General features: G+C 41.7%; 1 protein-coding gene across 3 annotated transcripts in view; it reads right to left on the reverse strand.

Annotated features, from left to right (window-relative positions):
• Positions 1-5363: 5363 nt before the first annotated feature.
• The window catches only part of CENPK (centromere protein K), a 51904-nt gene continuing 42411 nt past the window's right edge, over positions 5364-14856 (reverse strand). For all 3 annotated transcript variants that reach the window (XM_048851907.2, XM_048851906.2, XM_048851908.2), the window contains exons 10-11: positions 14734-14787; positions 5364-5948 (exon numbers count right to left, since the gene is read on the reverse strand). In XM_048851907.2, the coding sequence (XP_048707864.1) occupies positions 5790-5948; positions 14734-14787 (213 nt within the window). In that variant the 3' untranslated portion in view covers positions 5364-5789. The remainder of the gene's footprint in view (positions 5949-14733; positions 14788-14856) is intronic.

The raw sequence follows: 14856 nt of genomic DNA on the forward strand, positions 1-14856 counted from the left end.
CTAAAAGCAGGATATAGAAGGACCAGAGAGAGAGGTGTAATGCAAGTGAAGGACATGGACCGGCATAACACTGTAAAAGTTTATCTAGAGTTTTTGCTTATGTTGGCAAAGAGTCCTGTGGCACCTTATAGACTAACAGACGTATAGGAGCATAAGCTTTCATGGGTGAATACCCACTTCGTCGGATGCATGTGTTTGCTTATGTTGTAACTCCAGTTAACTGATTGTCAGATAACACTTTTGTAAATGCTAATCTCCACATGTGTTCTAAGACACAAAATTTTGTTGTTCATCTAGGTCTTCAACTGCACAAAGTAACTAGTGAAAAGTAGTAACTGGAAATCAATTAACTTGAAGACTCATAATAAAGACTCCATTATACTGCAGTGAGGATCTCTAACTTTCCCTCCCAATTAGAAGAGCACCTATCTGGGATCTCAAGGAGCCAAATGAAAATGTGTGCATAAGAGAGCCACTGGTTCCAGGTTTCCATCCGCTATTTGAATTCAACATAGTTAGCAATCAAAATCTAAAAATGGGAAGAATGGATTAGCAATTTTACTTGGGCAGCAAAATAGAATTATAAGATTGGAAGGGACCTTGAGAGGTCATCTAGTTCAGTCCCCTGCATTCAGGGCAGGACTATATTATCTAGACCAATGGAAAAGGAAAGTGTAAAGCAAAAACTCATGAATGCTAAGACATGCAAAGAGATAAGTAAGTGAGCTAAAAAGGCTATATCTATCTATGTTGATAGAAAATGTCACGAGGCTGAAGATGCTAGCGAAAGAGGTGACCTTACAACTTTGTATCAGACAATCAATCAGCTAACAGGAAAACTTTTAGCAGTACTGGAGGTCCTATTAAAGATGCAAATTGAAAGATACTTGGTACAGAAGAACAAAGGAAAAGGTGGGCAGAACATTTTCAGTCTGTTTTAAAACAGACCAACCACAAGTGAACTATTAGAAATACGTGATGAAGATCTACCATCAGACCTGGATATTGATTTAAGAGCTATTACAATCGTCAAATCAACTATATATATATATATATATATATATATATATATATATATAACCTATCTGAAATGTGCATCCCAAGCAAGGGGAAAAAACTGGTAGGGAAAGACTCCAGACCCAACTGGATGAATAACTAACTCAAACATGTTATGAGGAGTAAGTAGAGAACCTATAGGGAATGGTAAAGGGGGTTTATCAGCAAAGAAACCTAAATCATGGAGGTTGGAAAATGTAGGAATAAAGTGAGAATTGCTGAATTAGCTCTTGCCAAGGAAATTAAAATAAGAAGAGGTTCTGTATTTATATAAATAAAAAGAGAATAAGGAAGGATGAGGTTGGAGCCACTATGCGTGCAGATGAGAAGAGTACAGATAATCTATATATGGTCCAAAAACTAAATTAATACTTTGCCTCAGTTTTCAGTAAGAATGATAATAGGGAACATAAGGCATGAAGGCAGTACAGCTGATGGTAATGACTGTCTAGAAATGAAAATTAGCACATATAAAGTAGGCGGACGACTATTCAAAATGCTTTTCTCTGCCCATCAGCATCACCTTTGGTCTTGCTTGGGTTCAGCTGCAGCCAGCTGCTGTTCATCCAGGAGCTGATCTCACCCACCCATTGGGCCAAGTTGGTGGTAGTGGTGTGGCTGTATATTTTGAAGGATAGGTAGAGCTGTGTGTCAACTGCTTATTGCTGGCACTAGACTCCATGTGATCTGAACAGTTCACCTAGTACTTGCTCTTATGCTGAAAAGGACCAGAGAGAAAATTGATCCTTGTGAATTCTAAATTAACTGCAATCCCTCACAAAAAGTCCTGAGGATAACTGAACAAAAGCCTTGGCTCAATACACAGTAGTGCTAACCGGCTCCCCTCTCCCATAGTTTGTTAGGATGTATAAAGGATGGGACAGAAAACTATACTGAAGTTTTAATGCCATTGTATAAATTGATGGCAATACATGTGAAATACTATATTCAGTTCTGTCCAAGTCATAAAAAAAGCTCTAAATTCAAGGGAGATAGATTGCAGGTATTTTCATATACAATTCTCTTACATTCCAATCGTAATTTAAGAAGCTACAGGAGCAAACCATGAAAATAGCCTCTCTAGCTTTCTCCCATAATTACTGGGACATGTGGTTTGTTTCTCTAAGCCAGCAAAACACTTTTTGTATTACTTAAAAAGCATGGAGGTTATATCATATAGTGCTAAAAACCCTGATAAACTGAAATCTGGTTAACCAAAAGGCAGGTTATATCTCCCAATGTTACACATGTTGCAGGCCTGCAGGCATGGAACTTCAGGCTTCAATTCCAGATCAGCCACAGGCTTCCTGTGTAACCTTGTGCAAGTCATTTAATATCTACTCAGGCACGACTGTGATCAGGGGTACACTTAAGAAAATTAGGATCAGACAGGCATGGTTATCCAGAAGACTTCTCACTGGATTAATGGATTCCCTGTGCCAGATATAAATTACAAACTGTCAAAAAACACAGAAATTAAGTATTACAAGCCTTGCTAAATTAATTGTGAAAAGTGTAGACAATATAAAGTGCAGTGTTATTAACAGAAGTTGCACACTGCATTAAGGGGCTCATTTTAGGAGAAAAATCAGTCATAGAGTTTAAGACCAGAAGGGTCCTTAGATCATTTAGCCCAGTGGTCCCCAAACTTTTCAGGGTCACACCCCTCCTTGCCCCTATCCACGCCCCCTCTACTGCGCTCGCCAGGAGTGGGGCTGTGGCTCCAAGGGTGAGGGGTCCGAGGCTGGGGCGGGAGCAGAGCTGCAGCTGGGCCGCAGTGAGGGCCAGCAGTGGTGTAAAGAGAGATTTTGCTTTGAATGTTCTGAGATACCTTGCAGCATATTTATAGAGGCTTGCAGAAAAACCTCAGAGGTGGTTTAAAAACACCGTAAAACTTACTTCTCCTAATTAACATAATTAAGGTGGTGACAGTATCAGGACACTTTGATTTGCATAAAACAGTAATTAGTTCTAAGATTAAGGCTTTAAATAAGTAGAAATTAATGATAGTTTAAATTAGAAAAATCCAACATAGCAGACCAAAATGGCAGAGATGGCGATAACGTAGTTTAAATTTAGAGTGAAAAATTCCATCTTCAAAAGGAGGAGCTTTGCTTTGCTAAAGATGGTCAGAGGGAGGAGCCCTACCCAAGATGGCACCAGAGGGAGATGCTTAGCTTTCTAAAGATAGCATCATAGGGGAGGAGCGCTGTATCTAAAAATAGGATGACGTCAGGGGAGGAGCTAGAAGAGCTAGAAACTGATTGGCAGAGATGAGCTGACCTTGAGAAAGCAACCACAATATAAGGCCAACAGCTAGCATGAATGTAATGGGTTTGAGGCTTTGTGGAAGAACAGAAGCTACCTGAGGAGAAGGACAGATAGTTCCGGAAAAAGCAGCTGGCTGGAAAAGCAGCAGAACTCGAAAGGTTACCACGGCAGCGGCTTTCATAGTAGCTCAATCAAGCAGCTACCTGGAGGAGCAGCAGCAACCGAACCTTCTAGAAGGCAGCAGCTTTAAGGATGCTACGCCACCGGAAGATAGCTACCTGTAAAGGCAACCACCAGCAGTTCCGAAACACACAGCCACGGTGACCTTCAGAAATAACAGCAACCACCATCTCCAGCACTGGCACCACTGAGACAGAGCAGAAGGACCTCAGACGAGTCAGAGGGATTTTGGTGGGAGAGTGTAGGTCTAATTTTATGATTTTTTTTTTTTTTAAAGAGTGCTTGGGGGTGTCTGTTAATAAAGTTGGATGCCCGCTCCTGAATGAGATCTCCCCTACTCATCCTGTGACCTCTTGGCCAGTGCTCACAGGATGTTAAATATTAAATGCTAAATGTTTAGTGTTAAATGTTAAGGTTAGTGTTAAGTAAATTTTTTTTCAAATCTGTGACATACTGGTTTCTTGGATGTGCATACAGAGCCTGCGTATACTGCATTGTATTAAGTATGGTATTAGATTGTAACATTAAGACTAAAGCCTTTGTGTATGCAGGATCTTTATATGCTTATTACATTGGAACTACTGTATTCTCGGTATGTGTTAGATATTTTATGCAGTCTGTCTCTTATCTTGCTGGGTTGCTTTATTGTACAATTCTTAAATGTAATTTGATTGGGTTTTATTAAATCCTATGCATCTTTTCTTCCTTTATTAAACTTACTAATTCTTTTTATTTCTTTTAAATAAATAATTCTTATGTTGTTGAAGAATTTCTGCTTGTGTGTGTGTCACCCCTTGAGTGGAAGACTCTATCCGTATCCTTTCAGGGGTTAGCAAGACTAGCTTGCCCTGGGGAACCCTCTGCAGATCGGAGACAAGTCCCCTGATAACACCCTGGTAATTCCTTTAAGGCGGCCCACAACCTTGTTACCCTCTTGTTAAATTAGAAGTGCTATTGTAGGCTAATTTAATTGGCGTCTAAAATTTAGGGTAGCAGTGGCTAAGCATGTAGTCGCGGGCCCAGCTGCCAGCCCCCACTGCAACCTCTGATCCCTCCCCCAGCCTCGGCCCCTGGCTGGGGCCCTGTTCCCAGCCTGGGGCCAAGGCTGGGGACTGGGTCAGGTGTGGTGCCAGGAGCTGGGGGCAGTGCCAGAGCAGAGTTGGGGGCAGGGCTCCGTCTCTGCCCCCCCCATGTGGGCTGGCCCAGGCCCACCACACACCCCTTCACATTTCTTTGCGCCCCACAATTTGTGGACCTCTAATCAAGTTTGACCTCCTGTACATCTCAGCCCACCACCACCACCCGCACACACAACCCTCCCACCCACCCACAGTTGCATGATGGGCAATTTTCAACTCTTTCAGCATAAGACGACCTATAGATTCTCTTGAATGTTTATCTCAAACCCAACACTGTTTTCTGCCATTGGTCATAAGGCATCCTGAATGCAACAAATGTGAAAAGTTATTTCTCCATTTTTTAAAACATTCAGACTACTAATCTTCAAATCTACAAACTGAACTGAGATAGTTCAAGCCTAGTACAGAAGTGTAGCATAAATGTTAAAAGGAAGTAAGAGGTTTGGAGCCATACAGCGGCTTTGTCTACACTACAGATCTTACAGTGGCATAACTGTGCCGCTGCACTGCTGTAACATCTCCTGTGTAGCTCCTCTATGCCGACAGAACAGAGCTCTCCCATAATTAAACCACAGCTAACAAGTGATGGTAGTTCACTCCGGCACTTTTGTCAGTCAGGGGTGTTTTTTTGGTGTTTTTTTAACACACCCGACCAACAAAAGTGCTAGTGTAGACAAAGCCTGAGGGAGTGTTGCATAAGAAAACAAACATGCCATATGCAAAGCATTATTTCTTTTAATTAATCAACAAAAAACAAACTACTTTAATTATTTTGTCTACATACAATAGTCCTTTAACTTGAATTTGAGTCTTATCTAAGCCATCTGAACAAGCACTACCTAATTTCACAGTACAGTAACACACATCATAAAGTCAACAACTAATGGGATGAATGGCTATCATCATTTGAAGTTAAAAGAAAGTTTTGTCATGTCACAAGCTTCATAAGTAACTGCACTTAAAACAGGTATGGTTTGTCAAAAAATACTGTCCAAGCAGAAAAGATTAACACCCAGAGTTATGATAAAATATCAAATTATATATATATAAAAAATACACACATACACCCACACCTCTATATTTTTAAAGTATGAGTACTGATTCAACACATTTCTTCTTTTTTAAATAGTCACAAAGGTGCCTTTACTGATGAAAGGCTTCTAAGCGTATTCTGCTTGGATCCTCTGCATGTCTCAGTGCAATTCCATACCGCAGCAGCAGTTCAACATAAGGTGGCCAGAAGGAATCACTGATTGTCAAATATGGTTCATGTGGTGTACTCATTAATCTGTTTATAAGACGCTGGAAGATCAAGAGAATGAGATTCAAAATATGCATAAAACAGGTTGATTTTTATCTATTGTTAATCAAGGAAAGGTGAGCACACTGATGTCATAAGAATTGCTTACCGAAAAGATACAAAGCCTGTTCCAAATTATTCATTAAAGAATGTTTAATTGATTTTTTTAAGTATGAAATTGTTGAATATTAAATTTAAGTTGATTCTCTTCCCTTATGTAACAATATTCTAATTTTCCCCCAATAAATCAAAAGCATATATTGGATTTTAGGTATGTATATAGTTATGCAAGCCATTCAGTCAAAAAGATAATGGAATGTAACTGCAATTTATTTAGTTTTTAAAATAAAAGCACACAAAGACAATGTAGCAATTTAAGATTTAGTGTCTGTTTAACAGGCTTCCAAAGTTGAGAGAGAAAGTTAGGCAAACCTTTATTTTAGACATTTTCTGTTTTTCATACCCACCAACAGATACGACCTCGCTCTCATTTCACTGCAATATAACTCTCCAAATGACCTCTTTTGCCAACAAGGGCTCCTTCTCCCTCGCCTTTCTTCAGACTTAAAACAATGGAATTTCCATTCTCTATGAGCCAAGAAACTGCTTTCCGAGTCCCAAAAGGTTCTACTTTTGGCAGTCAGTTCCCCTTTTACAGTCATCTTCTATTTACTTTTAACCTTAACTACTAATTTTACTCAAGATACATATCTTTTCATATCTTTAATGCTTTGTTTCCTCGCTATCTATTCCACTTGCTTGTCTTGAGCAAGTGAATCAATATATTAATCAACTTCCTTCTCCCGAGGCAAGATAAGTACCCTCAAACAATTCATCTTTTTCTCCCCTCCTTGACCTAGACTTGGCATTTGACTCCATTGTCTGCAATCTGATCATCAGCCTGGTGTCTCTGTTCCTGTTCTTAGAGCCCATATATTTGTAAATCTGCCTACTGCCATCTTCACAATATTGTCTGTGAACACCGCTGCCTTGACAGCCATGTCAGCCCAAATCCTACCCATGCTTTCATCTCTACTCACCTTAGCTACTGCAACTCCCTTCTCTATGGCTTCTACATGTTCTAGCTCTCCAGACTTTAGCATATTCAGAATGCTTCTGCCTGCCTTCTTCCCAACACAAAGAAACATAATAATCTTCATCTCCAAATACCCTCATTGGTGACTCATTCATTTTATATTCAGATCAGAATTGCCTTCCTTCTTTCAAAACACTCCATTGATTTGCTCCAGCCTATCTACCAAAATGTTTGCTCTGTACTTCCCTGCCCCATATCTTCTGTTCATTTCTCACAATATTAATTCATGATCTTTCATAAACTGTTGCTGGCGAGACTTCTCAGCAACACCCATATTCTGAAATAACCTTTACCATCACATTCTCTCTCTACTGCTTTTATTTAAATTATTTATACTTGTTTTTGTACCATAAGCATCATGTTATTTTTAAAAATAACTTAAGAAAAAGAACTAATTCTTAGTTTTACGTGAGTGGGAATCATTGCTGAAGAGATTTGAAGGAGGAATGTTACACTGTGCATAGAAACATGCAACATCCCTGGAGTATGAAGCAGCACAAGAAAACTTACTGAGGCACTTCTGATAAAAGTTTACACAGGGAATTTAAGGGAACAGGAACTGGCAGATTACATGTTCCTACAGGGGGAGTAATGGAACACGTAAACAGGAGTGTATGCAAAGTTGCTATACAAAATGAAGTTAAATCCAAAGATTAAATATAATGTAACACTTATAGGAGTGTCTAAGAATGGCTGCCACAGTGGACTGGGGTTATAACTAATTTTTTTTTTTTAATTTATACCTATTCTTTGCCATGGTAATTTATGTGATTCCAATTAAGTAGTCATCACTATTGGTATTGTATCTCTATAGTGGAAAATATATACAGTAAGAAACAGTTACTTACTGTAAATGTGGTTCTTTGAGATGTGATGCAGACATGGATGCAGACTGTATTTCACTTAGCCGTGTGCATGCCCAGGACACCGGAGCTGCAGAAACTTGCAAAGCAGTACCTGGAAATAGGTGGCACTCATGCCTCGTAGCTGCCACCCCTCCTCCAGCTACATTGGGGGTACCACCTCAACCCTCCCTCAGTTCCTTCACACAGAATGCCCAGAATCAAGACTCCGGTGCAGAGGGGACAGAGGGTGGGTCGTGGAATACACATCTAGAAGAGCCACATTTACAGCCAGTAACCATTTCTTTTTCTTTGAGTAAATGCAGCTGTGTATTCCATTTAGGTGACTCACAAGCAGGAGACAAGGCTCGGAGTCTACCTAAACCAGGACTGCAGGACCGTTCTATCAAAGCTTGACTCAACCCTGGAAGATGCGGTTATGGTGTAACGGTTCGCAAACGTATGCAGCAACAACCATGTAGCAGCCATGCAAATGTCCAATACGGAAACGTCACTCAGGAATGCTATGAACGTTGCTTGCACTCTTGTAGAATGCGCTCACACCCATTGAGGGGGAGTAGCTGAAGCTGTTTCATATGCAGTCTTAATGCATGATGTTATCTATTTGGAGATCATCTGTGAAGAGACCGCTTGACCCTTCATGAAATCTGCACATTTCACAAACCAACGAGGTTAAGCACAAACTGGTTTAGGCCTGTACAGATAAAAGGCTAGACATAGCCTGACATCTAAAGGTAGGGAGACACTGCTCCTCCAGAGTTGAATGCTGCTTAGGAAAGAACGCAGGTAAATATACCACCTGGTTCAAATGAAACTGAAAAACCCTTCAGGCGAAAAATTTGGATGCAGTTGTAAAGCCACTTTGTCTTTGGAGAATTGTATATAAAAGGAGTTTCTTCCATCAGAGCCTGCAACTCTCACACACTCCTTGAAGATGTTATTGCTACCAGGAATGCAGTTTTCTGACACAAAAGCAGGAATGGACAATATGTCAAGAGCTTGAACAGAAGTTCAATTAAGGCCGCTAGGACCATGTTAAGATCCCATAGAGGAACCAGTTCTTGGTTTGGGAGGGGGGGGAGGGGGAGATGTAGAAAATGAAGCCCTTTTAAGTATCTTGCTATCATGGTATTGGTGAAGCCCGATCTTCCCTGAAAGGGGGATGAAATGTCAACATCACTGCCAGATGCACTTTCAATTAACTAAATGTAAGCCCCAATGACTAAAAGGTGCAGCAGATACTCCAAAATGTCCTGGATAGAGGCCAGCATTGGCTGGATTCCACAAGCTAATGACCACACTGAAAATTGCTTCCATTTCACCACATAGGCCATTCTGGTGGAGGATTTTCTACTGTTAAGGAGGAGGAGTTGGACAGCCACTGAACATCACACTTCCTCCTCATTCAGCCATGCAGCAGCCATGTCATGAGATGAAGGGAGCTGAGCTCAGGATGCAAGGTGAAGCCTTGGTTCTGACTGAGCAAGTCGGGATGGGGAGGAAGCAGTATGGAAGGCTGAACAGATACTGAGAAGAGGTAGTAGAACCAGCACTGTCTTGGCCACACCAGGGAAACAAGAATAAGCTTGGGCCAATCCACCTTAAACTTGAGAATGACCTGAGGTATCAGCATCAAGGGAAAAGCACAGAGAAGAGACGACTGCCAGCTGAGGAGGAAAGCGTTGGACAATGAACCAGGACCGAGGCCCCGTCAAGAGCAAAAGGGACAACATTTCTTGTTGTCCCTTGTAGCAAACAGGTTGATCATTGGGATGCCTCAGGCTCTGAAGATAACCCAGAGGACACTTATGTTCAGACCACTCATGACTCAGAGAAAAATACTTGTGAGATGGTCCGTGAGAGGATTCTTAACCTCAGGTAAGTGAACGGCTATTGGAGTAATGTTCTCCTTAATGTAGAACTACCACAGCCTGATTGCCTCTAGGAAAAGTAAGCTGTAGTGTGCTCCCTTTTTGTTCATTCACATAATATATCAAGGTGGTATTGTCGTAAGTATGTGAACCACTGAGTCTCTGACACAGTCTCAGAAAGTGTGACCTGCCTTGTAAATGGCTCGAAGCTCCAACATGTTGATACGGGGTGATGTCTCCTGCTCCAACCACAGTCCCTGTACTTTTAGTAACCCCAGGTGCAACCCCCCAGCCCATCAGGTGAGGGCTGGACGAAGGGAATTCCTTGGCAAATGTTCTCTGGATGCATCCACCACTGCAAGGAAGAAGTTGAGGAAGTGGAGGAAGATGAACCAGTTGGTCTGGATGATGAAGAGTAGGATGGGTAGACCGCCTGGAGCCACATTTGAAGGGGGCGAAAGCGCAAGTTTTCAAACTGAATCACCTGTGTGGAAGCGGACAAATGACCCAAGACCCTCAGACATGTCCAAACTGTCGTGGAAGCCTGAGACTGCAGACTGATGCAAAGATGGCGAACTGTCTGAAAAAAGTAGGTCAGCAGAAACACTTTCAATGTCATGGAATCTAGCAGAGCCGAAGTGAACTTAATTTTTTGAGTGAGAGACATGATTAACTTCCCTATGTTGAGGATAAGACCCAGACGGTTGAGCAAGCTTAGTGTGGTGCTGACGTGAGCATGAACTTCCTCTCTGGATCTGTCCCTCATAACCAGTCATCCCTTCCTCTTGGGATACACCGTAACTACAGCCATGCATTTGGTAAAGTCCTAAGGGGGAAGGAGAAGAGAGGCCTAATGGAAGCACTGCATACTGAAAGTGGCATTCCACCATGAAAAACAGAAAGAACTTTCTGTAGTTCGGCAAAATCCGCACATGGAAGTAGGCATCCTGAAGGTCCAAAGAAGCAAACCAGTCATTCTGAGACAATGTAGGGAGAATGGTCAATAGAGTGGCCATTCGGAACTCATGTACCTGATATATTTGTTGAGGTCATGAAGGTCAAGGGTGGGTCTTACACCTGCCTTGGTTTTGGGTATCAGGAAGTACTGGGAGTAGAAGCCATGACCTGATGTTTCCGCAGAACCTCCTCCACTGCTCCCAAAACCAGCAGAGAGCAGACCTGTTTGAGGAGCAGTATCTCATGAGAGAAGTCCCTGAAGTGGAGGTGTGGAGAGGAACTGGATGGCATAACCTGATCTGATGGTGCTTAGGAAAGCAGGCCAGCCTGTCCCCAAACTGGGGAGGATGAGTGGGGGGAAGCAACCGCTGAAACAGTGCTCTGGAACAAGGAATGAAAATGGGTACTGGGAGGGCATGTGGACTGGATGAATCCAGAGCCCAACTGCTTTCTGCTGTGTGATCTATCCCTCTTTCTGGGGTAGTCCCATTGCCAAGGAGGAGGAACAGGCTGGCCAAATGTATGCTGTAGACGATACTGCTGCTGCTGTTGAATACCATATTGGTGCCGTTACACTTCCGGCATCTACACCCCCCCAGGACTGAAGGACTGCAGCATCTTGTCAGTTTTGTCAGAGAACAGCATTTGGCGATCAAAGAGCAAATATTCAGGGGCTTGCTGGACATCAGGGGCAATGCCCGAACTCTGCAGCCAGGAAGCCCTCCTCTTGGTGACTGCAGAGGCTGTCACCCTGGCTGAGGTGTCCGTGAGGTCTAGTTAAGACGTCCAGCAGCCCTCAGCCACAAATGCCAGAAATTCCTCACGCAAGACCTTGTGCAGCTCGTCTGTGTACTTTGACATAGCTGTCCAGTTGACAAAAATCGTTCTTGGACAGCAAGGCTTGCTGGTCAGCAATTTGCATCTCTAAAGAAGAAAAGGTGTAAATCTTCCTGTCTATGAGGGCCAATTATTTAGAGTCCCTATCCTTGTTATCTACATAAACCTGCCCTGTCTGCCGCTGTGGTTCACTGCAGTTGCAACTAGGGAATTTGGGACCAGATGAGAATGAAACACCTCAAATTCCCATACAGGAATGAAATGGAGCTTTTCTATGTACTTAGCCCCAGGCAATATTAAAGCTGGCATGCTCCGCAGTGCCTTAGCCAGTTCAAGAAGCCCATAATTGATAAGTATGGTGACTCTCCAAGGGGCAGATGGCAGGGAGCGAGTAACTGATCTGACTCGTCCATCACCCAGAACGAGCCAGGAAGTGGCGCTGCCAATGGAAGCGGTACCGTTGGTACTGAGCACACTGGTGCCAGAAATGGTTTCAATCCGTCATCAGTGATACTGGAGTGTCTGACAGTACCAACATTGAGCGGTGAAAGCTGCCATGGAAGCAATCATGGTGCCGACTGCTGTGGTGCTGAGGCGATTCCTGGTACCAAGATCCCCTGTACCAATCCTGGCATAGGACCTGCTTCCATAACCTGTGGAAAGGGAACACTGAGGTGCAGTGCTGACAGACCCAAGGGTTCAGCAGCTTGTTCAATCGATGGGGCTATAGATAATGCAGACATGGCAAACTCCTGGGCGAAAGGAAAGGTTGGAACCTAAAGGCAGACGAGATCTGTTGCTACCTGGTACGCTGCTGATGTAGAAACAGTCAGTGCTAGTATCTCCCTCATCGGTATCAGACTCAACGGGTGCTTGGTGGCCAGAACAAGAGTCAACAGTAAAGGTTTTCTAACATTCCTACTCAGTACCAGGGAAGAGTTAGAGGTATCCGTGCCATCTTACATACTGGAACCAACTTTGTGCCAGTTCCTGCTTTTCCTGGAGAAGGTGGAAGAATCACCCTGAGACTTGGAGTGGTTTTGATTGGTCTTATGCAACCTTCTCCTTGGCAGAGTAGACAGGGAACAGCTCCTCTGTTTCTTTGGTGAGGTACCTGCTCCAGAACGTGAAACGGCAACACTCTTGGAACCCAAGGGCGATCTCCGACTTGATGAGGGCTGCAGTACCGAAGCAGGTCGCATGGCCTGTTCCTGCAGTTGCTGTTTCCGAAGAAGGTCCCGAGCCACTTGAGTCCATTTCTGGAATGATCTGCAGATCACACAATCCTCTTTAAAATGGGCCTTGCTGAGGCAGAGCAAAAACACCGCATGTGGGGCTCACTCCTCCTCACAAAGGACAATGTTTAAACTCCAGTAAGAGCATCACCAAGGAAAACAAATTAACACAACTAACACAACATAACTAACATATTGAGAGGTTGTGAGGTTAAGACCACACAGAGCTCTGACTCCAGTCATGGATGATAAGAAGGGACTAAGGGACGATTGGGGCAGCGCCGCCTCGTGAAGTCAGGAGAGGTGCTATGGCCACGAGGTGTGAGCACCACATCTCTATGGATACTGGTAGGCAAGTTTCTCCCTCTCTGGTGCACTGGGCTCGCACACACCTAAGTGAAATACAGGGCTGCGTCTACTCAAAGAAGCAGCTTTATATAGTGGCCACATAAATGAAAAGCAATACATTGATAATTTTAAAAGATAAAGTAAACATGGATGAATTGTGGAAACCTGGATGGGAATGGATATATTATTTGGTCCCAAATTCTGAATGGGAATAGCTTATATTTACACAAACAATAAACCCTAAATTGTGATCACAAAAGCAAAATGTGCCTCGCTTTGCATTTGTCTCTAAGAAACTATTCTCTAACACAACAGTTCTGAAATTTAACAGGCACTGAAACTAGCACTAAATGGCTCAACAAAAACATAAAACGAAGATCAGTGAAACTCGAAGTTTAGGCTAAGTTAATGAAAATTAAAAACAAGTCTGAAGTCTGAATGTCTGGAACTAGTTTATTCTTTCAAACAGAAATCAGACACCTGGGTGTTTTAGTACTTTGCAGGTGTTTAAAATTAGTGAAGGGAATATGAAGAGTAATTTTAAGGTATAAATTTTTTGAAATTATATTTCCACAGGGCTTAATAACTCATTTGGCAACTTTAATTTCTGATTTGCTTTCAAGCCCTACCTAATTTGGCATTAAAAGGCACGCTGAGATACTTGAGGCATGTAACATGAAGTTGAAGTTAATGACATTAAGTACAAAAACTCACAGTCTGCACTTTCAAGTAAAGCATAACAATGTCATAGTGACCTGGATTTTAGCATCTAAACACCAGAATGTTATAATTCCGCAGGCCTTCCCTCAGAACAACTGCTGTTCTTCATGGAGGTCTCTCACACACAGACCCCTATAAAAAAGCCCTGTATTCCCAAATACTAAGTTTAGGATAGAGAAGGTGCCATCATCCAAACAACCTTTTTAGCTCTATCATATTTATGCCTTGCAAATTCATAATTTATTTGGGTTTTTACAAATTATAATAGGAGTGTCCATTCAATAATCTGAGCATCCTTGTCAATTAAAAAAAAACAACAACACAAAAAACTTAAAAACAGACCTATCAAATAACCCAACAATATGAATATATTAGAAATTTATTGACTTGTTGCTGCATTATATTTCAGAACTGTGTACATGCAAATAGTACAAAATATAAAAGTTAAACATTTTAAATTCAGGTTTTTTAACCAAACCATTTTAATATTATTTTCTACTGTGAACTATTAAGTTAAGAGTTATAAAACCTGATTTAAAAATTAGTGAATTTAAGAATGACTTAAGTTTGACTTTGTATCTTAAAATTAGAAGTTTAAAAGCCTATAATTTTCCGATTCAAATTGTAGGATCAGTTTGCTAAATTATTCTTACATTTTAAAAGAGTTTAGTACCAGACAGTTACTTAGGGTGCTCCGGGGATTAAAAGAGGAACCCAGTAAGATTTTTTTGAACACAGTTTCTATTATCTTAGTTATTTTAATTGTATTTTCACACACTATCATTCATTTTGCTTATAGACCATTGCTGGTTTTGATCATTGTAAGGAAAAAAATGACATCACACACAAAACCATTTTACCTCTAAAATTTCATGTAACGTTACCAGTTGTACAGTTGGTTCTTCAGCTGGACTCTACAAAAGCAGAAAAAAAAATGTTAATTAACAAAGAAAAATCTCATTGCAAATAATTCAGAGTAATGA

The sequence above is a fragment of the Caretta caretta genome, chromosome 5, assembly GCF_965140235.1.
Source record: "Caretta caretta isolate rCarCar2 chromosome 5, rCarCar1.hap1, whole genome shotgun sequence".
Lineage (NCBI taxonomy): Eukaryota > Metazoa > Chordata > Testudines > Cheloniidae > Caretta > Caretta caretta.